Source organism: Xiphophorus maculatus, chromosome 23 (genome assembly GCF_002775205.1).
Source record: "Xiphophorus maculatus strain JP 163 A chromosome 23, X_maculatus-5.0-male, whole genome shotgun sequence".
Lineage (NCBI taxonomy): Eukaryota > Metazoa > Chordata > Actinopteri > Cyprinodontiformes > Poeciliidae > Xiphophorus > Xiphophorus maculatus.
The window spans coordinates 10,671,737-10,698,614 of NC_036465.1; the positions used below are offsets into that span (position 1 = coordinate 10,671,737).

At 35.7% G+C, this 26,878-nt stretch overlaps 1 protein-coding gene across 3 annotated transcripts in view; it reads right to left on the reverse strand.

The window, feature by feature from the left end:
- enox2 (ecto-NOX disulfide-thiol exchanger 2) overlaps window positions 1-26,878 on the reverse strand; it is a 193,783-nt gene that overhangs the window by 150,117 nt on the left and 16,788 nt on the right. For 2 of the 3 annotated variants that reach the window (XM_023328396.1, XM_023328395.1), the window contains one exon: window positions 4,229-4,318. In XM_023328396.1, the coding sequence (XP_023184164.1) occupies window positions 4,229-4,262 (34 nt within the window). In that variant the 5' untranslated portion in view covers window positions 4,263-4,318. Of the gene's footprint in view, window positions 1-4,091; window positions 4,121-4,228; window positions 4,319-26,878 lie in introns of those variants that run through there. The other variant, XM_023328397.1, reaches the window with a different exon arrangement.

Sequence of the window (26,878 nt, forward strand, 5' to 3'; positions counted from 1 at the left end):
TTGCCTCAGTGTTCATTATAATAGCAGTGGACGAAACTACTGCAGGTGTCCTGGTGACAGCAGAATCTGTTCCGAGAACAGGATTAGGCTAAAGCCGAAAAGAGGCCAGGATTTCCTCTGGAGAAATTCCCCTTCGCATGAATATTGATGGAAATGGGTCTCACACGGAGTGCAAAACAAGCGTTAACCCCTCTGCACTGGTGAAATGTTGTTAGCAGTGCTCTACCATCCCACAGGGTCAGACAATCACTCATTTTGAAAACTACACCCACAAAATAGTTTCAAGTAGAGGAAATTAAACATTTGGCTTGTTAGTTTTACAACTGTAACACACTACATTTAAATAAGGCAAAAATTTCCCATGGGAGCATAATCAGTTTATGGGAGAAAGTTTTCACTAAGACGTTTCTGCTGAAGAGCAACTAACAGTGCTGAAACCCAGCAACAGGCAATTTAGTCACATAGTCTACAGCCACTTAGAGAGGAGAGTTTAGAGTATGGGTCAAAGGTCAGGGACTAGTGACGGAATCTGATCGCAACCTCCAAGGAAAAGAAGCATTAACTGGAAAATTAAGCCACTCTATTAAAAAAAATCAAGTGCCTTGACAGGCATGAATTTACAAATAGTTTGGGTCTAAATTGCAACACACAAAACATTTGCATATCAAGGGAGAGAACCAAACTGATGTAAGAATCAACACTGGCTGTCTTAATTAAGAATGTAAAATTTGTTTATTTTATCTCAACCTTTTTTTTTTTACTAAATTTATTTTATTTCTTCCTTTTCGTTTTTTTTACAGCCTAACATTTCAGATAGCAGTAGTTGATAGTTGATATCTTAAAAATGATCAAATCATATGATTATTGGATTAACAGCAGCCATGTTGCAGCGTCTTCCTCATTGTCTGATGTATGCATTCTGGATCTCATCCTAGATGCAGGAAAAGAGCCCAGATTTACCACTAACACTTTGGAAAATATCAAGATGTGCATCTTTTTAAATTTACCCCCTCAATCTTCTGTCACTTTTTGTCAAAAATGCCTGATTTTATGATCTCAGAAAACTGGAGGTCTTCTTCAATTTCTGACTTCACAGTGTCATAGAATATCTTAATGTTTATAAATGTATGACTTTAGTCAAGGAAAATAACTTTTTCTTGCAAATTTATAACTTTTTGACATCAGAGAATACTCAAGTCCTTTGTAGAATTCAATTCAAGCTTTATTAAAGGCTTGGAGTCCTGGTTCATAGGAGAGATAAAAAAAAACAGAAAAGAAAAAAATTTAGCAATCATAATATTAGTACTGGTAAATAAGTGAAATTAATCAAGGAATTTTGATGGAAATTTAGTCTTCTGTGGTCAAATTATTTTTTCTTTTATCTCCACAAGACTAAAGAAAACTTTGTAGAACAAAGAAAAAAAAAACAATGTAGTCACCGCTCACAACCATTTACTTTAAATCAAATATGCTGCTGAGAGCGTTACAATAGCTGGTGAAGTCTAAAACTATTTCAAATTAAATGTGATACTTGATCAAATGTGCACATCCAACAAGCAGAATTTATTGAAACTTTTTTTTAATTTAAAAGATCAACTCTTTGCATCTTTCCACAGACAGAAGACATAATCCAGATTGAGTTTACCAATGCTGCTTTAAGTTTTAAAACTTGACACTACGCCTTGAAATGTCCTGCACTTTGGATGTTGTTGTATTTTATGCAACACAACCTGCAGGGTTTAAATGGTGCACCTGACTTTCAGAAACAACTGGTTCAAAAAAGAAGTTATGTGAAAATACAAATGACACGTACTGTACATATTTCCAGTGGGTCATTTTTAAGCTATGTTTGATTGCTGGTGGTGTTACTTGTGGTATACAAGGGTAAAAACACAGAGAAAAGACAAAGAAAAGGATTGCGAAATTTAACAAAAAAGAGGGACTTAATAGACGCTCATGCATGTTGAGAACGTCGTTACTTTGTGCTACGGAAAACAGGGACAGATTTATATGCCTACCAGACGTTGCTCTTGTCACATTTAAACTTGACGAAACCTGATTTCACACCAAGATCACTGGAGCTTTTTTTAATTAACAAAGAGACAAAGCTTAATTTCATTGGCTCCCTTCCCGACTTTTTACCCACAGTTCTATTGTGAGACGCTCCTGAACAGATGAGGCCAGATAATTAAACTGACTGAAGTCCGACTCGCTAACGTAAGAGTGCAGAAATTGAGAGGATGTAACCGAGAGAGCCAAGCAGACATACTGGAGGGAAGGAGAAAGGCTGAGTATCAAACACAGCATTCATTATCACCTGACTGACCTGCATATTGCACTGTGTGAGAGTAATGGGGAGGACACACTCATTGGCCAAAGCTTAGCATTAAAAAAATATATCTTTTTATCCCCTTTCTGCTTCTTTCCTCCAAAGTAATCTGTCACTTTCTACTTTCACACAATGCGCTGCAGGATCTCATTGTTTCCAAAATTACAATAACAGATACTTAGTGAAATATAGTAATATCATGCCTAATGTCACACACAACGAATAGCAGGGTTGTATAAAAGCTAATTATGCATTTAATGGAAATCATTATCTTTTCTCCTGTGTTGAGCACTCGTGTTAGGCTATGTGCAATGGCAGGAAAAAAAACGATATAGTCCTGAATCACATTTACCGCTTATATGGAGGCATTATAATGAGGTGACTGAGCTGAGAGCAGGCTGAGGTGTCGAGAGCCAGAGACAGCGGTGCTCTGGACCTTATGTGAACATGCTACCAAAAATAACATTATGATGTAGATTGTTGAGTATTTCTATGTAAAAAATTTATTTAAGCATTTAAGGATCATCTTTATTAAAACCTGATGGATCACCAGTGATTGTACATTCAAGTTTGAGCTGACATTTTGAAATGCCGTGTTTATTTGTTGAGTATAGAAAAATGATTTCTGCAAATGCTGAAGACATTTCTGTTCTCAGAATGGAATTTTCACTATTTTATTCTCTTTGGATGAAAAAACATATTTGTTTTGTGAAAGTATCTCTTGCTGCATTCTTGAGATGTTGTCTCTTATGAAATGCCTCAATTGCTGTCAAAGAAATGTAAAAATCAGCAGTGGGTCACCTAACCAGAATATGGAGGCACAGAGCAGCAGCCTGGGTTATTTCCAAACGTTTGTGTTATCCTGCTATTATCATTTTCCAAAACCAGTTCTGATTTGGGTTTGGGAACATTTTCCTGCAGGAACATCCAACAATGTTTAACTTTCAACCATATCTGATTAGACGTAATGATACAGAAGAGGATGAGGGCGACTAAAACCTAAAGAATTCTGACCCATGAAAAGAAAAATAAGTCAGATACTTTTTTCCAGTGGCTCTAAGAGACTTTATTCTCAGAATTATGAAATCAATCTCAGAATTCAGACTTTTTTTTAAAGTCACGATTCCCTTTTTCCACTGGCCCTAATCCTCTTCTGTATAAAGAAGACCTTACTGGTAATCCTGCTTTAGTCTTCTTACTAAACTACTGACAGAACAATGCCAACACATGGTGCTACCACCACTATTTTTGCAGATGAACTATATAAATTGGTCCTTAAGGGTGGTATCTTTGTTCTTGTGCAAACTGTGACATTTTTGTTCCTATACTTTCAAATAAATGTCCTTTTATGCTTGGTTTTAGGACGGAGGGGGTTAAAACTTTGACGTAGTGGGTTTTCCAGCAGCCCAATGTTCCAAAAACAAACCCCAACAATCGTTTTAGAATACATACAGAAGGCTAAGGGTACCAACTTTAACCGCATTGAAACTGTGATTATGCCTAATAGCTGGGTCTCTGCATGAAGTCGTCAGAAATGCAGTAATTCTGCCCAGAACAATAGTCTGACATGCAGTCAGAATAATTATCAGAAATTAGAAGCCTCTTGATTGATTGAGGAACATTTTTCAATTCTAATGATAGGGAGTGGGAGGCGGAGGGGTATACTGAAAAGTAAAATGTGTAGAAAAAAAACATAGTTAGAGGGGAAGATTTGTAACAGATTAGTGAGGTACAATCATCCAAGATGGATAGAATAAAATACCTGTAGAAGAGTGTTTCACGTGTTCCATGCTTAAAAGAAAGATCAGAAATTTCAGCATTTAAAAGTTTTGCAGGAGGTCTTCAATACAATAATGTGTGCAGAGGTTTAAAAAATGGCTAAAAAAAGAGGCATTTTACCTGTGACTCGACCTGATCTGTAGTCTTTATACATCCTACGGATGCAGCGTTGTGGACTATGATCTCAGCTTTTCTGGTCTTGTAGCAAATCTGTTTTGGGAAACAAAACCAAGCAGAACAAATTCCTGATTAGCCAGCATTTGTTCACAAATCTCAACAGCAGAGTCTCCTATGCCACAACTCCGCAACACAACTTATTCATTCGGCACTCGTTCAAGGACACTGAGTGAGATGAGCTTTAAGAAGGGACCAGAATAAAAGAAGGCTTTGTCTTGAACAGAGACAGAAGACAAACACAGGAGACTGTAATTCGTACGCTTCTCTAAAAGGCACAACCTCCCTGCTTTGTGGAGCAGAAGCTCGCTGGAGCCAGAGACAGCTCCGAGGGTCGGGTGGGTCCCATTGACTGCACTATTAACACTCAGGCTGGGAGGATCAGCGAAGAAATACAAAACGCTGCCAGATGGGTGCACAGAGAATTTTGTAATGCATTTCACTCCACCAAGAGACACCCTCAGGGAGCAGTGATGACCACAGTAATTGGCTTTCTCCAGCTATGATAATCTGCATCAGTCATGCCTTGCCAACACACTCTTAGACCACTGAGAAGGTCACAGTGATCCCCAAACCTCAATCCGCACAGCTGACAGCAGCTTCTGAATTCTGAGAGGAGGACATTACTGGACCGTTCTCATGAATTTTACCTTTAGTTCAAGGACCTGCATGGCAAGACATTTTTTATCTACGTTTTAATACGTTTGCTTGTGACTAAGCTGACTTCGGTCTGTGAGATATTTCAAAAAACATGGTTAAGACTAAAGACTTCAAGGCCAGTATTAGAAAATGGGACTGAGCACTGGATAATTTAAGCACTCTGTGAAGTGTCTACAGAGGATTTCATTTAAAGAAATCATTGATGAGATCTTTTGTCCTAATTTCTATAAAAGAGAGAAAACAAGCTGAGGTCATAAATTGATAATAACAATCTAGAGGTTGAAATTGTTTGCGTTGCCATTATGCCCTTGTTTTGGTAGATAATTAGCTATGTTTGCATATTTGAACCAGCGATTGTCAGGGTTGCGTGACTGTGCCATTGTTTTCTGAGTTGGGAATACAAAACAAATGTATAAATATATAAAAAGGAAAGTATGCTTAGCATAAAAAAGAAACAGGCCAGGAACAGATACTTCGGTTTCTTGGTCAGAAAAAAATAACTGTTTTGCCACAATAACGTAGCCTCTGTACAAAGCAGTTTTAACCAACCATTATAAAACCAAAAAAAGATTTAAAAAAATGGAACAAAGACAACTAAGGACAACAGAAACAAAAATAAGGAGGAGATATTAGTAATTTCTTTGTCAGATTAGACCGTTTAAGTACAATTAAAAAATCTACATAGATGGCTAAGACCCAGAGATATCCAGTAAAGAAAATAAAAATATGCTTTGTCACTATGCTGTTTGTGTAAATAAACAGTTCTACCTACAACCTTGTGTAATGCTGCCTTTGCAGACAGTGATGAGGTCATTTAGGTGGTTTAATAAAAAGCAACCAAATGGCCAAAAACACAAGCAAACCATTTTAAGGACTGGCAACAATCAGAAGACAAACTAAAGCACACTTTCCCATCTGTGAAAACTGGAAATGTGGCTGCTATGACACAACTTGGATGACATGAGAATAAAATTTGTGGAGAATAATGACAGCTATTTTAATATGGGAAAACAGATTTTTGCTTAATGGGAGGAGTGCAAAGAAAATCTGATTTCAAACTCTTTTGTGTGCACAAAAAACTAATGGCAATAATCATTCTCTAGGCACCCACTTCCCACCATTTATTACCAGCATTTTTCATTTTCACTCACTCACTTGAAGAATACTTTTCTGCAGTTCAGAAGAAGCTTTAGCTGCAAACTTGAGCAAATGTGCACACTAATGATTATGAATGAAGCAGCTGGGAAGTTTCACAAAGACTTGTGTTATTAGTCCAACGATGTAAATCAGACGAATAAGCAAAGCATTAGAAATAGATTACCAATGGGAACAACTGCCTGTATAAATGTTCATGACGTTAAAAGGAGAGACTTCTCAAAGAGGAAAATCAACATGTTCTTTGTTGCAGAAATGCAATATTAAATTTTACAAATATAGTAAATGCAAGAAGAATTGTTGAATATGCATGACAAAATATTTTAGTTGTCAACATGATCTCCTCTGGCATGGCTACTTATCTAGAACATATGATCTTTTGCATGATAAATGATTAAGGAAAGATATGTCAGACCAGGATTTGAGGATTCCCTCAGTGAAAAGGATTACTAAAGTGATGGAGAGTGAGAGAAACCCTTATAAAAGTCTCAAAGGGTTAATTCATCTTTTGTCTCCATTGCACAGAATTGGCAACCTGGGATGGAAGAAATTAAACTGTCCTGTGAAACAATTTGCTGCCTCTGAGTTAACAGAGTGACATCACAAAGACTAATCAGTATTTCACAAGTAGTTCACCGATATCTTTAATTTCCTGTTGCCGTCCCTCAGCCTACAGGCTTTTTTTTTTCAGATCATGGCAAACAAAATGGGGAGATTAGGATGCTACTTTTGACAAATCGAACAAATTTGTCAAGTAACTACATGTGTACAGAAATTAATTTACCTTAAGGCATTATGCAGAGGTATTTATCGGGAGGAACTTACAGACACCAGCAAGAGAAAGTCTCAGCTTATCATGGCGCAGAGTTTGTGCATCCTCAGGTTCTCAGAAGCCATATTTTTCTGGACTTGTTTGTCTTTAGTAGAGTCTTGAGGGTACAGGCTATAAATGATTTATTATCTGTCTATATGACTATAAGTCCAAGGAAGTAAGTAATCTTTTCAGGGATAACGGGGCCTTACCATGGAGACTGGACAATATGCTCGTCATTTCCTCATGCACTGTGACCAAACTGCATAAGAGCACCAACCTGTTCCTGTGTACAACCTGTGTTAGGTACTTGAAAGGACCAGTTCATAGTTCATTTATTGGCAGTTAAAGGCACAAAACCAGCTGACTTAAGGAAGATGTAACCACGTAAGCTAGTGCATGAAATTCAGGTAGCTGGGGTCTTCATAGGAAAATTATTATGTGTATAGGCGATTCCGATTAAGATGGTTTTTATTCAAGAAAAAAATTGTTTATGATAAAAAATGAGACAAACATCTTATACATTATTATAAGATATAAAAGAAGCCTAATTTCTAATCAAAATTCAAAAATCTTTTGAAAATCTTTATTAGTATTACAGCAATCAAACCCAACTGAAGACCAGTCTGCTTATTCCTTCTGGTGTTTTGACAATATATTATTGTTTATGATCTCCAACTATTTGACGCTGGATGGCCTCTTTGCCATCTCCATAATCTTTAGCTCCTCCCACAGACTCTTGGATTCAAGTTTCGATTCTTGTTGGTAAATTAAATTATTACTTTAAATATAAATATGCCAAGCATATGAATAATTGTGGCTTAACTGTATATCAAATCCAAGATTCCATACAAAGAATTTGAGTCCTGCAGCAACAACATTGTTTCTCGCACAAAAAGCAGGAATGCAATTTTGTGTGAGATTTCAATTCAATCCACCTATTTGGCTCTGAAACCATTTTTGTAGAGAGCAACTGGACTTTTTCACACTCTGATGAAACTTTTAGTTAGAGGCAAGAAGTAAGAGAGGGCTTACCTATTGCGTTCTTGTCTCATTAAGGAGAAGATGGAGGTTTCCCAGGTGGATGGCCTATGGTAAGAGATAGGATTCTAGCTGCAAATGTGTCAGCCAGAGATTCAGATTAAGCAGCCCTCTACAAGTACAAGGGTGGATTGTTTGCACTCAGATTTTCAAATAAAGGATTTTATCCATGAAGGCAATAACAGTGTTAACATCTGAAATGTCCTGTGCATTTTGACCAAGAATGGTGTTAGGAACTGGCATTTTGTCATCCATGTATCCATCCATCACCTGCGCAATCCTTGTATTGGCGTACAAGGTTGCTATCTCCAGTAAATCAATGAGTGGGTCAACTGACCAACCATGACCTGTCAGAAACAATACTTAATTTTTGAACCAGCAAAGATTCACATCTTTCAATCTTCTTAAGTCTTTACCAGGCACGGAGTCGAGGTCTATTTTTTTGAGACCAAGACCAAGGCAGAATGTTTAAAGTTTGGCTAATATTTCAGCACATTGGGTCTTTTGTACACCATAAAATGCAAAAATTAATGGAAAAAAAGGTTAATTTTTGAGCCAAAACTACTACTACTATTTCTTGGTATTAAATTAATAATTGTCATTAGGCATGCAGTCAAGGCAAGTTCTTCATGGACCAAGACTGAATCCAGAAAGGTCAAGTCCAGGAAAAAAACAGCACAAGAACAGTTTCAAGCCCCCCATCCACAGTCTTTAATGAGTATTTTCTACTTTCTGCCCAGATATGCATTTTTATATGAACATACAGGCAGACAGATGAGTCTTGAGGTGTTTTTATTATATACAGTAATATATATATATATATATATATATATATATATCTATTTAATATATACAGTAAAACACCAAGAGTGTGAGTTATACTATAAGATGTATAACTCACAGTCAACATGCATTCATGAAAGAAGCCTTTACAGCAATGTTAATTCTACGTCTGCTTAAAAAAGCCGTGATAAGGGAAATGATGAAACAATAGAGTCTAGTGAGGTTTTCCCGTCTCAAGAGTTATGACCAAGGCCTTTTTCTGCTCAGTATCAGGGTCGCTGATTAAAGGCAGAACTTCAATCTTTTTCTACTGGCTGCCATACTGCTTTATTATGAACAAAGGTTTTATGCATAGATAGTTTTAATATCTGCAATACAAGCTATTTGTAAAGCATTTGTGACAGCTTCATCTTAGGCTGCGAATTTAAATATGCCTCTGCAGTTTAAGCACTTGGCTAGAATTGAAAAACATCTGAAAAGAAAATTATTTTTCTGGATGAACAAAAAATTGCAAGTGTTATAAAACCCATTTTAATCAAAAGTACAAAAAAATATTCAAGACAAATATTCTACCTTTATAGAGTGAAATTTTCCACAATCTGTGAGCCGTTTCATATGATAGTACAATTGACGTCACTTAGAGTTGTAGATTTTGGTTGATATCATTGGTTAGCCACACTGCATAATGAGGTTAGTGCTTTTTGAAGAGGATCAGTAGATTTAACACATCAAAGCACATCAGTCAGACTTTAATGTTTGGGAAACAGACAAGAGGCTCGCCCACGTAAATCTGAGTGATAATGCAAAGAATATGAAGGGAAAGTGAAGGACACGGGGTTTTGAGCACACCGTTTTGCACAACTGAGAAGGATGTGAACCAAACGTTTTTTTTATAGCAACACCATGAGGGTAAGTACAAATATTCAAGGCAACAAAAACACACTGATTTTATTCACATTAATTTATGTCTAAGTATCAGATTATGACTTGTAAGGAAAAAAATATCAAACTTAACTTGGATAGAAGGGGGAAAAAAGTCTTGATTTAGACATTTGTGCAGTTAAAACTCAATAATTGGTTATGAAGTCCTGCAGGCTATACAGTTAGGTTGAGGTAAAACCTCTGCACGTTTTACTGCACAGAAAAAACATTACATGTCTGTATCTGGGATATTCTATTTAACTTATTGCAACACCAGCAAGCTAAATCAGCCTATTTAAATCATTTACTGCTTAAAACCGCACAGTATCCTTAGAAAAAGGCAGGCAAACATGCTCCCACACCACAAACACATTATCTTGTGGCACAATATGTTCATTAGTGAGCCTCTGCTGACATGTTGGAGAAATGACAATCTGTCAAACCTTCCTACACACAGTGAAACAACATACTGAAGAGAGGGCGGCACCACTGCACATCAATATGTGAGGATATTATGTAGAAGTAATTAAACCCTTTTTTTTTTTTAAATCATTGCACAGAAACACATTGCTTGTTTTTGGTCATTAAGCGTTCATCTGTGGCCACTGGCTGCACTTCCTCAAAGTCCTGTTAGTGCTTTCATTGTTATAAATGCTCAAATTATTAAATGTCAACTAGAACGTGATGATATTCCCTCCATTCAACTTTGGCTGTCTAAAACAACAACAAAAAAGTGTCCATGAATTATTTGTGTACTTATTTCATACTTCAGACTGGCCACTTGTACAATTATGTTGACATTATATACTCTATAGTAGAGCGAATTTCACAATTGACAATATAAGAAATAAGGAGTTAAAAAACTTGAGCGATACGAAACAGCCAGAGGGCAAAGGCAGGGCAACAAGAGGGCAGAAAGAGCGAAGAAGACAGTTTTCTGGCAAATAATGATCAAAGAGAAATAGCTGGTTACAAGTGGGATTCATCCCTCCCATCTCTTAGACATGTCTCACACTGAAAACCCTGATGCTGTGCAAGAAAACAATTTTCCACAATGTTAACAGACATAGCCAGAGGAGCAACACAGTCCCAATTTTTATCATCCAGAGACAGGAAAAAAGAAAAATTTATGTGCAGAACAACCATGATGTGAGTGCCTAAAATGAAACAATTGTTGTAAGGTACCATGGATTCATAAATAAAACCATTAACAATTTTAAGGAACTGTTTTTAATTGGCAAATATAAGCTTGTGAGTGTGAGAATATTAGTTTAATTTAATCTTTTATATTTCATAAGAGTTTGCTTATTAAAAACTTTAATCAAAATCAGTCAACGGAAATACAATATTGTGTAATTTGAGTCTTTAGAAATCACTGTTACAATGAAATTTACATGAGATTTTGCATTTTTTATTATTCAACTCTGCAGTACATCAGAAAGTATAAACAACCAAGAGAAATGAATTGATGTCCAATACCTGTCCACATGATCAATAAATCAATTAATTGCATGATACATTAAAATAAAGTCAATAATTTCCATTGGCATAATTTATCGTTTATCAATCAATCAATCAAATTTTATTTGTATAGCACATTTCAGCAGCAAGGCATTTCAAAGTGCTTTACATCATAACAAACACAGAATCACAATGCAATATAGAATCAATCATTAAGTCAAGTTACATCAATAAATTTGTAATTGATTACATTTCAAATACAATTCTAAACAGGTGGGTTTTCAGTTGAGATTTTTAAAGAAGTCAGTGTTTCAGCTGTTTTACAGTTTTCTGGAAGTTTGTTCCAAATTCGTGGTGCATAGATGCTGAAAGCTGCTTCTCCTCGTTTGGTTCTGGTTCTGGGGATGCAGAGCAGACCAGAACCGGAAGACCTGAGAGGTCTGGAAGGTTGATACAATAAAAGCAGATCTTTAATGTATTGTGGTGCTAAGCCGTTCAGTGATTTATAAACCAACAACAGTATTTTAAAGTCTATTCTTTGAGCTACAGGGAGCCAGTGGAGGGACTTTAAAACTGGTGTTATGTGCTCTATCTTCCTGGTTTTAGTGAGAACGCCAGCAGCAGCATTCTGGATCAGCTGCAGCTGTTTGATTAATTTGTTGGACAGACCTGTGAAGACGCTGTTGCAATAATCAATACGACTGAAGATGAACGCAGAGATGAGTTTCTCTAGATCTGGCTGAGACATTAGTCCTTTAATCCTGGAAATGTTCTTCAGGTGATAGAAGGCCGACTTTTATCTCATTTTTTTCTCTCTTTCTACTAAAAGCTGGATGATTTGGTGCTTTGATTTCAACTGGCCCTTTTTTGAAGGACAATTTTGTTTACAAAAACAAAAATTCATTTTATTTGTTGTGTTGTTTATTTATTTTGGATATTTAAAAAGTATTTCAGTGTTAAATGTTCATTAAAATTTTAAGTTTTCTGATCTTTTAGAATGTATTCTTGCATTATTATTTTGCCATTGCCATTATATTACTTAAAAATAGTCTCAAAACAACAATATCATTGTTTATTGCATTAACGTCTGGAACAATTTATCGTCAAGCAAAATTTGTTATTGTGACAGCTATGAATTGGTTTGATATGAATGGGGAGCTGGATGGACTGACCAACATGTTTAAGCATGCAGGTACAGTGCATAGTTTGATTTCTTTAACAAAACTGTTCTTATTGTAGAATTAGGGATAGATAACGATAGGATATTTCAATAAATGTCTAGCAGTGTGTGTAAATTGTAAAATAGATTGTATTTTACACTTGTAAAACACAATTATAAAAGAAAATTGTAAAATGTGATATTTCTAAATTTGAGATTGGCTTGTAGAAATGTCCAAATTTAAGAAATTCCAAGCCTACAGAGTCAGTAAGACAAGTACAGACAGCTACTTGTTGACATTTGGTAAGTCTGAAAAGGATGCTACAAGTTCATCAATAGACTGGACTCACTATAATGATGTGCTTTCCAGGAAGGGTCAGAGCAGACTCTTTCTTCAAAATGGACCGCTCCTTCAGTGACAGACTACGGCGTCCAATGTGGACAAAAGAGTGTTGAAGTAGGTTCTTCCTCCTAGTTGATGTTAGATTTCATAACCATCAGTGCTATCAACAAACTCAGTGTTTACTTTCTTGCAGTTATTTGCAAACTTTTTCAATTTCTTGTAAATAGGCTTCTGTTTTATATGTACAAATATACATGCACATTTTGTTCATTATTTTTAAATTATCCTACTCAGTGGCGCTCTTCTTTGAATCAGAGTATGTCATTTTTAGTAACTGCAAAGTATTTTTCTTGTGCTGTAAATTTGCCCTTATTTATCTATTTTATTTATTTATTTCTGTTTGCCTTTCACTTTGCTGCAGTCACACCTAAATTCTCACACAAAGATATATTTCTATTTTCTTCTTTTCTATTCAAATGTCCTAAAAAGTGAATTTTATATAACATAAAACAGGCCAGTGCTGCGAGTTACTGATTCAATAATGAAAATATTTTCTGGCTGGTAGCAAACGAAACATTGATTCAATGCCACTTTCCAGTGGAAAGGCCACAAGGGAAGTAATTCAGGTCCTAACAGCTTTCCCACTGATAGTAAAAGGAATAAAGACCCACTGCTGTGTTATTGCCACTTTTTCCTAATATATCGGATATGTCTTGTCACCTATTATAGTTTCCAAGTGTAAGAAATTGTTGAAAAGGATTACACCGACTGTGTCTCTATTATTTTTTCATTACGATTTTTCCTTTCTTCCAAATTGAGTGAAGTCTGCATTTCTTACCACAAGCAGCAAAGGAGTTGCAAGGATGGCAATAGCAGCTTTTCCAGTGATTTGGGTATGCTTACTTACTTCTGAGTTAATGGCTCATTTACCTTCAGCAGCTATAATAAGAACCAGGCAAACACGTGGAGCACAAACTGAATCCCACTACACTCCACTCTAAAGGTGGCTCAATTCTGGTTCAACTAAATAGCATTCTTAGTATCTTAAACCTGCAAAAACTATATATATATATATATATAGATATATATATATATATTTGAATGATTGATGACAGACATCTAAACTCTCTAAAACTGTGTCTTTCTACACAGCTACTGGTTGGCAACCGCTACAAAGACACCATCGATTCGGTCTAACTGTGACCTTCTCACCACACTGATCTTGTTTGTTTCATGTAAACGTTGAAAGAAAGGCCTTTATTTTTGTCTTCAGAAAACCAAGGTTAAATTACAGGCTAAACTTTTCGTAAAAGACACATAAAACATGGTTCTCCTGATATAAAAAAAATGCAGTTTTTCTATTTGATTCGATGTTGCTTTGTAAACGTGATCCATGCATTCTAAGAATGTCACTCCCAGATATAGAAGACTTTAGTTTAAAGATCAAAGCATTGCCAAGTCTGGTTATCAGTGCTTTTCAGTGTTCTGGACCAACCTTTTGAACTGGTTGCACTGGTGCAGCTAACTTCTTTTTCTTAGGTAAAACAAGAACCAAAGTTACATACAACCTAGTATTTGATGGCATCACATTAAACATTGCAGCTTATTAATAATCTAGTAAACAAAAAGTTCTTTAATTGAGAGAAGAATTGAGGAATTGTAAAGACAAGTAACTTATTGAAAAAATGCTTAGCTAGCTTCAAAGAATTGCAGTTTAAATGTAAAAATCCTTGAAATAAAATAAACAAATGGAATGATGAGATAAAAGAAAACCAAATTAAAAGAGCAGATGTTTTAAGAGCTTTTCATCTCATGAAAATACCAAACTGAATACCAAACGTCCAAGTTATTTTTTAAAGAATTATTTCAGATTTGAACTTAATGAAGGGAAGTTCTTCTTTTGCAATACTACAGACGTCGTTAAACTTGATCCCCAACTCTGACTCATTTGACGATCTGTTTGTTGGTGCCTGTAGCGAAAGGCAGTGGAGAGTTTGGCCACCTGGGTAGAGCATTTATCGCAGCATGTAATGTGTTTTATAGCTACATTGCATCGCAGACATTGGGACAATCCCACATACAAAGAGTCAGACAGGAGCGCATTTTGACCAAGCGTGTGTGAGCTTTAAAACCCATGCATCACAAATTATTGTTTTACGTAGGTATATATGATCACATCAGTCTAACTGTATGTTCAAATTGGTAGCACAAGTATAAGACCATAATTATCAGCAGCGCAATATGGAGGAATCAGACTGGAAGGGGATCTATAGAACAAAACTGCGGGATCACTCTCAGAAATAGAGAGAGCACGTCCCATGCGAGTGCAACGCACGTAACCTGAGAGGTTGATTGCTCCGTGTCAGAGAATTGGTAATGATTTTCGGACAGTTGAGGCCTTGGCTTTTTCATATTTTCTCTTCATCCGTTTTACATCTACTCTGTTTATCCAAGAAGTCTCATTTTTAAATCTTACTTTTGAAACAAAGTCTTGATCAAAAAACTCTATTAACTGACAGCTGGTGTGCTCAAAGGAACCAGCCTCACTCAATGAACTGTTTAACTGAAGGCGGTCTTGGAAGAGACTTTGCTTTGTAATTTATGAGTGGGCTGAAAGCCAGTGAGTGCTGTTCAGCAGCAGTAGACACGTGCCGTCTTTGCATTCATGGCCCACCGAGGAAGTTGGGGACACTTGTTCACAGTCCTTGTGAGCTTTGGTTTGGGATATCATTTGTTAATGCCAAAGAAGACTGAATTTTGTTGAAAAAAAGGAAACTACTCAAGATTTAATATTAAGAACAAGAGATAGAGAAAAATGTTTAGCTAGCTAAATCCTGACTGAACTTTATTTCACATGACTCAGTTTCCTTTGAGAACAAAGGTTAAGGACAATCTGAAGCAGATAATACAAGGGTATCATGTTAATTGTGTTTGGCAAACTAGGATATTGATGATAATAAGAGTAAATGACTGAACACTAGACCTATATGAGGAGGAGCATAATTGTGTATCTTGAAGGTCTTTTTAATGATCTCAAATTTACATACTGTGAAATTGTTGGTGGCTTCAAAAATTACCCATAAGTTTGGCCTTTAATAAATATTACATAAACTTGTTTTTATTCACAAGCACATAAAAAATTCTCAGTTTAAATATAAGTAACTTAGGTCACTGGCAACTGCTGCAAAAAACAAAACAAAATAGAAAAAACAGAGTGCTGAGTCACAAGAAGTATAGTGAATACAGGTTTAAAAAGGCAGAGCTAGATGTTGTGAAAGGAAGATGGGACTCAGCTCTCCTTGTCACAAAGTGTTAAGTCAGGGCCGAAATGTAGGAGGCAGGCTAAGGCACATCTACAGAGTGCACTGTGGGGCTACAGCACTGATATATTCCTGCCTGAACTGGAAGTATTGGTTAGCTTCACACAACAATAAAATAATGAGAACTTTTCTTTTATAAAATAATTTTGTTATTGTGGACTAAGAGTGTAAGCAGAATACGGTCAGATGTGAAGTTAAAAAGAGGAAAAGCCAACTGCTTTTGGAAAATATATAACTGTCTCTTATAATTACATGTGAACATGTTATTGTAATATCCACAAAATTTTTAATAGCAAGAAGAGCTGTTAATAAAAACACAGAGCTTTATAGTTTACGATTTTCATTTTGTTTAGTGAACTGATATTCTGCCATAAAGGCTAAACCAGATCTCTCTCACTCAGTAGGCGTTAAATACATCAAAATTACCAGTTTTTACTCATCAATATTCTAAAGGTGTTTGAAAAGGAAGGTAGTCATGCATTAATACTTACTTTACCTTGAAAGGAAAGTATAAATAATTCATATTGACACACAGTGAATACTAATTCCCACATATTCCACTTAGCATCATCATGGTTGATTAAGTTACATAAGATTATGCACTTCATTATAAGCAATGTGTCTGCAATCCTGACCAGTCAGGTAATTTTGTTGAAAATGAGGTTACGTTCAAAAGCTTATCCACTGATCTTAAACCATTAAAGTCAGTAATAATGCATTGCCTTGTTAGTTACAGTTGTAATTCTAAAAATAGTAAATGTGCATATATAAGGTTGACTTATGCAGATTCGGTAAAAACCAGTGCAGCAAAGACAGTGTCTTTTAGGTTTTCATAGATCCACAGAGACCTGAGTTGCATAATGGAGTTCCATCTTTGCCCACAGCAAAGATAAATAAACCTACCGTTGCTGGAAAATTTGAAGGTGGTTTGTTGTAGCTGCCAGTTGTAAATCCTTTTCAAATGAGATCACCTCATGATTTGTAATCTCTGGATTATGTATTTTTGCCAGCAGAGAGCCTAAACAACTAAATATTTTACTGCACCCTCTTAATCATATGGTGAGACTTCTACTTTTAACAGATCTCTGAATGTTGCTAAGAACCCAAATATTTCAACAATGTTTTGTCAACAAGTTGTCAACAAGTTAATTTTCAAAATCGCTCAGGTGTTTATCTAGACTCTTCTAGTAAAAAATTACAATAAATTGCCCAGGTCTGTGAGAGACCAGTGAGATTTGTCATTAAAAATGTATTTTTTTTACTGAAGGACTCTATTTACAGCTCAGTATTTGCGGATTCACTTGTTTGCTGATTATTTTTTGTGGAAAACCCACCGATTCACTGATTTGTTTTTTTAGAGAGTATATCTGACATATTTGATTTCCCACCAGGTTATGCTATATTATTCAGGGGCTGAGGATTGACTGGTCAGTGAGTGCTGAAATATTTCACTGTATTTTCTTTGCCTCACTTTTACACTGCACTTTCAAAATCAAACTAAACTGGCTGGAAAATAATCGCACAGTTACAATAGCAGCTCATTTGGAGCGCTATCAAATCAAGCTGCCCAAAATCAGCAGCAAGTGAGTATGGCAAGCCCTATTAATATTTAATCAAAGAACTGCTGGTATTCTACTGTAGATACTCCAGGTAAAAAAAAATATTTCTCGATAAATAAATTTTGAGAACATTAATGGATAAAACGTGACATTAGTCTTAGGAAGAATGCTTGAATTAGTTGAATTTTTTTTACAAGAAAATGGATTATGGATTTATGGTTTAAATATCCTCTTTGTACATTAAATATACATACGCAGTGAGCCATCAGTGTGTTGCTGGTTATATATGAGCCAAATGCAGAATAACAGAAAAAAAGAAATAGAAAGAAAGAGACCAACATACTGCTGAGGGTTACATAGACACTGAGAAAAGATCAAATGTACTGTATGTCCATAAATTATACATACAGGAGACATGGGTTCCTCTCTATGGATTGCTGGAAAGCCTGTTTGTTTTCCCACTCAGAACAGAACACGGTTAGCACCCGAGCACCCAGCTGCTTAGCTGAACCAGAGTTTGGCTGTTGTGATCACAGCAGGGTAGATGAGCTTTCACACCTGTCCAAAGGAACCAGATTATTCGAGGAAACTAACTCAGATTAAAAGGCTCAAGCGTGATACTTGAGTACTTTAAAAAAGTTCACAAGGCCTTGAGAAGAGAAACACACCAACACCATCACAGATCCCATTTATGTCCAATAAATTAGCAGCAGGTATGAGATGCTTCTGCACATATCCAGTCTTTGTTTCTCCTAACCAGGGTGTGTGTATTGCCTGAAAAGCTCAGATAGAGCCATAAAAGCAATTAGTAAACTTCACATAATTACGTCTTTGACGGTTGGACAGAAAAGGCTTTTTCTCTGGCATCACCTCCAAGCAGCCAGTTGGCATGCAGAGATCATTGAATGGTTGTTACAGAGACTTGTTGACCCAAAGATACTGTAGCCCTTTCTGCAGCCCTGCACCAGTAATGGCCTTTTTCCATTAGTGCCTACTCAGCACGACTTGACTCAGCATTACCCTGTTATAAAGTTTACATGCTACCAGGCCCCTTTTTAGAACTTACTTTGCAGAACTTCAAAAAATGTCAAGTAAGATTGCAAACGAGATGCAAGATCGGCGGTCGCAGTTAGCGATCGAATGGAGTCACTGGTTGCATTAGACTCTCTTGCACTTCTCTAGAATGCAAATACAGACCACGTCTTGCTACGTTTTGGACTCTGATGCAGCCTTGTAACTACAACTCCACCCACTAGAGATGTTACTTAGATGAAATAGAAAACCAGCCGAACCATGTTGAGGCGAGGCAAGTCGAGCCACGCTAGTGCTAGTGGAAAAGGACCATTGAACATTGAACTCAATATCCTCCTCACTGTGTATTTAAGTGAGATAAATTTAGGTCCTTATCCATCCTGATGGTCATTGGTAATAAGGAACTGACTTTGTCATATAGTACTTACACCAAGAAACACAATTTTTCAGTGTGAGATTTTTCTCTGCAATTTTAAAACTTTTCATATATCTTCAGAAGTCGAAAAGTGGTACGATCCCAAAAGTTTCCTTACTCTATGGTAACACGGTTGTAAATGTTTTACTCTGTTTAGAGTCAGACATTTTTATAAATAAAAAGAAAGAGTGAATTGTTACAGCTAGTTATGTAGAAAGTCAAGTAAAAGTAGACCACAGATCAGTAATTGAAGGTAAAAGCATTAAAACTGTGATTGTGTGAATACTTTAATTGATTTGTTTTAAATTTTCCATTAGATATGTTGAAAAATCAGATCGAAGAAGTTGGCTACTAACTTTGCAGACAAGTGGAGTGCTGTACAGAGGAAAGGTACATCTGGCTCTGTGTGTGGTATCAACATGCAAATTGATGCATCAATTTGTACACACACTCTCGTGTACGTCTACGTAAAACTACTGAAATAGCAAAATCAATATACTAACGTTATCCAATTATTGTTCTTTAAATGAAGAAGCACGATTAGTCTTTTGCTGCTAGGCAGTGTAACTTATTGTTTCGACTTGACAACCTTGACATGATTTATGTCGGGTAGTAAAAAACAGACTATGTTTAAAAGAAGTTTTTTATAGCTTTAGCAGTAACATTTTAGAATAACTGTATTTGCACTTAATGTTTGAGATCAGAATCTCTTGAAGGGTCATGCCTACTTTAAAGACTCTTTATCTCTGTTTGGCCCTATTGATTGATAGGTTTCTGAACTCTGCATCAGCCAAAGCTGCCAAGTGTTCAAACGAAGCAAAATAACTTCACTGTCCCTACAGCGCAACATTAGGCTCAGCAGTTCCTGCTTGCCTTTGTGTGTGGGACCACTGTGACAAAGTTAATTTCTTGCCAAACAAGCAGAAACGTTTATGCCAACACACACAATAAATAACAAATATAAAAACTGAATCATCTGAATGCTTTTATTCTCTCCACTGCTTTAGGCAAATACTTTAGTCACATTAGATGATGCGTGCCAAATGAGTTCCCTTTAAGGTATCCGAGTAAATTGCTTGCTCTTTGTGTGCTTAAGCATTAAAAAAAAAACACAGTCTATTAAAACTGAAGCTCCTGTGTTGCTATGTACAGTAGCTAATTAACACTGTCTCTATCTATTAAAGTTAAAGATAATCCAGAAGGTGTTTGGTTAGATAAACATCATGCTCAGAGGTAAAACACTCATTTATAATCATTACTTAAATTTATTAACCATGAAAAATAGAACACAATCCACAGAGAAAAGCAGCAGATGAAAACATGTAAACATAAGAAACTTTGGCAAACAGGATGGGCCTCTTCTATTTCAGGTTATTCTCATTATTCTCAAATATGACTGTTAGTGTATCCATCCATTTGTATTATTATTAGTGACAGACTGTGTGGCCCAGGCATGTTATGGTAGAGTGTGATTCAATACGGGTAAAGAAACAATGCTGGTTTCACAATCTAAAGTCATAATGCCAAAGACACAAAGCAAAACCTAACAAACTCCAAAAAAAGCAATCAAAGAAAGTGTCAGAGTCCATGCACAGCAAAGATGTTAAAAATTTATTGGCAATTACAGGAACTGAAAGTCTGCCTTCTAAATTTTTAGTTCCCACTACTGTCATGATCCTACTATTTTAATTTGGTACTTGTACAAGACAACAACTCTGTGTAAATATTGGCAATCTATCGAACAGTTTTGGCCAAGTCTCCATGGAGGTATGGTAGGTTTTCCTTTGTGTCTTTGGATGTTTCTTGTGGTCAACAAAAAACATCCAGCAAAAGACAGCTATCGGGCAAGAAATAAGCTTAGCAATATGCTAAACACATAAAGACTTTAGTGTTAAATAAATGAAAATGTACTTTTACTTTTCAACCCATATTAAAATGTTGCCAGGAATTACCGTAATTTAATCATATAAAGAACATTGTCAGAGATTGACTGTGATTATCCAATGCAACAACTTTAAAACTTGCTTTTATATTCTGCAGAATAGACTACAACAATTCTCCACTTTTTGGCCTGCCAAAGGATGACAACATTCATGGAAAAAGCATTATTATCTAATAATAACAAGACACGACTTTACAAGTAACAACAAAAAAAGTAAAATATATTATTTCAGTGTTAGTCAAGTTTGCTGAGGAGAAAAACTAAAACCTGCACCAGAAAAAGTTGGAAAAATGTTCAACAGAGCTAAAATATATGTATTGAAACTGGAGTGTTTGAGGACATATTTCATTTTTGTCTGTTGTACTTTTTTATATGACAAGCAAATAACATACTGAGAACCTTTTGTTTATAAACCATACTCACACTGGATCTAGATATCTGTTTTTATAAACTGCAACATTTTCAATATTTCTTTTCAAAAGAAAAATAAACTATATCACTGTCCATCTAGTTCTAGGTCCAACTTTTTCTTCTCTGTTCTATTTTTCCACAGTCCAAGTTTAGCAAAAAGTGACAGAATTCAAACCAGCTACCCTAACTTTATTTTTGTGTCCTGAATTACTTGCACTTTGACCCTTGTCATTCACACAAGATCAAAGCTCTCAACTTAAAGCCAGAAAGTAAAACATGTAACTAGAACAAAGTGAAATGAGTTATTAGGTATACATCTTATTTTCTCCCTCAGTCATATTGAGCACAGCTTAGCAGCAGTGCTTCTTTGTCTGCAGGCCTTATCTGGCTGTGAAGCACCAAGTTATGTGCGGCTGTTTCTATTGGCAAGGCACTGAAGGCGAGGCCTGCCAGCCCAGATAAACCTCCCTCTGTTCTCTCAGCAGACTTGCAGGCTTCAGGTCTGCTGCAGGTGTCCCAGAAAATGTTTCCATAGCCATTAGACTTTAGCGCTCCTGGTGACACGTTGGCATCTCTGATAGGAAATAACTGAAGACGGGGAGAAAAGCGATGATGGGAGTAGCTGCGAGGTAGACAGACCCCACACACAACTCGACAGAATGAGTGGGGTGATTTAGACTGAGATGGCAAACTAGCAAAAACACTATTTATATACAAAAAGTAACTGCATGAAAGTTTTGGGTTTTTTTTGGGATAATAAATATAGCTAAAACCTCATCTAAATTAATATTTAAATTATCCTAACCCAATAATAAAACTGCAAAACTTAAATATACAGGGAACATTAAATTATTTTGTTAAGTTATTTAAAAAATCAAAGAAATAAACTAAGGAGATACCACAATTATGTTGCTGAAGCTTGTTTCAGTGCCTGAAGTCTTTGAAAACTTTTCAGGCATCAAACAATAAATCTTCTGCAAATGTAAATCAATTTACAGCATCGCCCTAGTGTAAATATTTGCTGAAAATACAGTCCAATGGGCTAAACATTATATTTGCAAGGAAAATACAAGTTTATATTTTGCATACACAGATATTATGACATTGTTATAGTAGCAGTTACATATTTAATAAGTAATAAGCAAGATAGCTAAACTTTGTGTTCATACAAAAGGTCATATTAATAAGCAGAACATGTGTCAAAAGACATTTGACTGCAAATAATTAAAATATTAATTTTGGGTTTGTGTTGAATGTCTGTTTTATATTTATCATCAATGACAAAAAAACAAAACATTTTCACTTTTCTGCCAAATTCATCGACTGCACAATTCTTGTTAAGTAGTATGTGGTGAAAGATAAGTGGTATTTCAAAAGAGCAGAAGAAATCTTATGGTTTTTTTTAACAATAACACTTACTTACTTACTTAATACTAGTTAATCTGTTGCTAAGAGATGAGAGCTTTTCTGGCAATCAAGTGCAACGTAGTAAACATCTGACTTTTACTTTTGCAAAAGTAAAAATCAGAAGCCTTTTCCCTAAAAGGCAAGTCCTATTTTTTTTAAGCTATTTCTCTTATTTGTTAGCCATGTTTAGCTCACTGAGTGGAGGAGGTCAATGTAAGACAACATGCTAGTTAAACCCCACATGCCACTGGCAGCATTTAGGCTAACATTAGCATTTTGGCTAATTTTATCTTATACACTAATTTTAATATACTGAAAGTCCATGTTGCTCAACCTGCTTGTGACTCTCCACATGCTATTGAGTACATTGTAGCTTACTTTAGCATTGATGCTAATTTTTAGCATCAGAATCAGTTCCAACCAACAGGCACACTTTGGCAGGCCCTGTTTAAATTTCTTCAGAAATTTTCTAGTTCCAGTTTGGTATATAAACTTACTAAACTATAACATTTTATGTACTTTGCTGGGGATTTTAGACCCAGTTTAAGAATCAGATCAACAGTCAGGGTCCAGTTAAATCTGTATTTGTAGTTTTCTCAAGACTTAAGTTCTTATTCATTGACCTTTCTTCATGTTTGAATTACTGTTCATTCAGGTAGTAAATCAAAAACCAAAATGCTGGAGTGTGAAAAGTTGAAATCAAGGTAAAAACTGGCAAACTGAAGATTAAGACTTTCAAACTTTTACTTCAGGAAAATACAAAGTTTTCTTGGCCATAAAACTATCTAGAGCTGGAAAACGGAAAAAATAAATAAATAAATCAAATTCCAGAACTTCTTCGACTTTTCAAGAATGAGTGGGAGTCCTGTTTGACACCTTTCCTTTTATGGTGGTGTGAAATGTAAAAATAAACTAGGTTGTCACCTTTGTCAATGTGAAACAACATGCCCATCTGTGGGACTGCAGCCAGTGTTAATGTAGACAAATAATCACTTCACTACCTTCCTGAGCAAGGAGCAAGACGTGGAACTGGCAGATTAGACCACCTGGTGTAATCAGACTGGAAACCTATTTATAGGACAATAATTTACACCCAGTGCCCAGAGGCAGAGAGATGAGGACCAAAAGGGCCAGTGCAAGGTTTCCTATGAAAAGGCAATTAGTGACAGTGTCCTCTGTTACAATTCATTTTTCTTGATGTTGCACCATGTTTCAATGCTCAAGTATCATTTTATAAGATAAACCTAAATTGAAAAATGCAACATATATACATATAGTCAACTCTAATTAGCCATACACAGACAGAAAGAGAAAATAGGCAGCTCTGTCTTCCACTAATGTGCTATCCAGGGAACACCTGTGTGCTGACATTCACTTGGATGTCACATTGACACTTAACAACCCACCCAAACATTTTACAGACCATTTAAACTCCCCATATGGGAACAGCACTGTTTGACAGTCGCTGCCTCCACCAGCAGTAAAGCCACGAAGACTGCTATGTTTGGCAGAGGAAAAGCAAACAAAAAACAAAGATGCTCAATTGGGCTACAGAGTGACTAGATGCCACCATGACAAGATCAGATGGCATCTGTGTGAAATAAGGTCAATCTACAGGCTTCTTGGGTGTACTTCCAATGTTCTTAATGCAACTAACCACAGTTATTCTCAATACCAATTTTGGTAAAAGTACATTTTAAATTTAGTCAAATACAACTTCCTTTCTGAACTCTAAAACTAAAATCCTTAAATAAAGGATGTAGCACTTATTTAAGTTTAATTTAAGAGATAGGTAGACAGATAGACAAAATAAAAACTTCCATATGTTATTTTCTTTTCAAATACACACAGTAGCCATGAGCTATTTTGTGTCGTTGAGACTGAAAGCTAACAACTCCTTTACTGCCAATTTCTTTGATAAGTAAATGTCAACAGTGAAAAAAAACTTGATTGTCTTTCTGAATAGCACACACACATTGCTGTCAGGCTGTTTTATCTTTTGCAGACCCTGATTTACCTCCGTCTTCATGCTGAAAATTGTGTACACCTGTTTATTTGAGTTTGCTTGACTTGGAAGCCTCCAACTACCTGTTAATCTCATGCCTGAGAGTGAATGTGTCCAGCTTGGCATTTTGGCTGAAGCATGTTCAATAATTACATAAAAATAACAAAAGTCCATGCTAGCCGATGTGATGTATTATTGTAAGTGTTTTTAACTGCAAACTTGGTACTTTGAATATTACATACCACTACGGCTATCATATTAGGAAAACATGCATATTTGATCATATTTATTAAAGTTGCCATAGCAATATGACTCAACATTCATAGACCCCAGAAAACGAATGGTCCATCCAGCTACAGGAAGAAAAAATTAATGTTTGGTTAGTTTGTAAAGTTTTTATCACAAGGACTTTATTTTAAAAAGTAACTTCTTGTCATCTGCTGCTTTGCCTTTGAAGCAACATATTTGTAATTACCTAGTGACTTGACAACCTTACCATCTCTTTACCATTTGAAAGCCTTAAAACAATTGCATTTGTAACAATTGTAAAATATATCACAGCCATACAGAGTTTAAATAGACCAACACTTCAACCAGTGTGGTTCTTCATAATAAGTATATTGCACAAAGTGATATTGTAATAATGCAAAACGTTTTGACCATCTTTAGGTGGCCTAACTCTAGCCTGACAACTGTTGTTCAATTTTAAAATTTCTCTTTTAAGAAATAGAAAACGTTGTGTTCTCTACAGACTACTAGGTAGGACTATATTGTAATACGAGTTTAGAACATGCATGCAAATTCAAAGCTTGTATGAAATCAGCAGGGCTTACTTGAGATAAAAAGTTTGGCATGTTATGGCAGGCTTTCATTGTAATGTGTCATAATCAGGATCCGACTAAACTGTATGTAACTGATCTGAATCTGAAAACTGTACTGGAATTAATTGGAGTAATTTAAATTGGACTGAACTGGATTAATGATTGAATCTATTTATTTAAATATATTTATGTAATATGGTGCTATATAAATATGTTAAAAAATAAAAATGGTCCTTTTGTGAAAATGCAATACTGTCAAATATTGGCATTTCTAGGGATTATTTTCTATTCCAGTCTGACCATGACTTCCCTTTCATTTCAATTTTAATGAAAAAATGAATGATGCAGAATTTAATGAAAGATCAAGCTTTCTCATAAGGGGCATATACCTGAGGTTTAAAACTTATTTCAAATTAGCAGTAACATACTTTACTGTTCTCTACCATTAAAGCAGCTCCGCAAAACCTCTCCTGGTGAGACAAAAGGAGAAAAAGAAATCATGTTCAATAATATGTGTGGGTGTTGCAAAAAGAGCTTTGAAGTATGTGTAGGTGCTTTAAAAGCTGTTCCAGCCTACCAGTAATTCAACCCCCAGACTTCTCTTTAAAAATACAAAAGGCTGGAGGCAGACATGAGTTCAAGATATTATAATTACCAACAACCATCAACAAACTGCTGCTCTGGAAATGGTTGGGGATAAAAAATGAGTGAGTCTAATGATTTGTTTATTGACCTTAATAGTAACAATAATACTGCTCAGAATAGTTAACTTTAGAAAATAAGAAGCAGATGCACAAATCTGCTTACAGGTGCTAAATGTTTATAAACCCAAGTTTGCTAGTGCTTCTTATTCGAAAACTAGGCCTAAAGGCAGGTCTGCTCCCAAACGAGAACTCAAGGAAGCAGTGTTACTCTGTAGTAACACGCTTTACCTACATGAGACGTGTTATGCAAATTATGAAAAAAATTGGGGCTGGAAAAAGCTGGAGGTAGTTTAGTCAGGTAAAAAGACAAAATGCTCCTGGTATTATTAGAAAAAAAAAGTCAAAAAGTCATTCCTGTCTGCAAATTATTTTTGCCTGATGTTTTTTACAAATAACTTTTTAACTAAATTAAATTAAATTAAATTAAATTAGATAAATCTCTGCCACTGTGCACTGTTGTGTCCAGGTAATTTAAGAATATGTTTTATACATGGCATGTACTATATTTTATCTTGCTATTGGGTTTAACTGTCTTTAAACAGTTGTTAAAGTGGCGAATAACAAAAAGTCACATTTACCGTCATACATGAGCACAAATTTAAGGATTCCTTGCAAATATTTCTCTAATAGCACCACAAAATCAGTG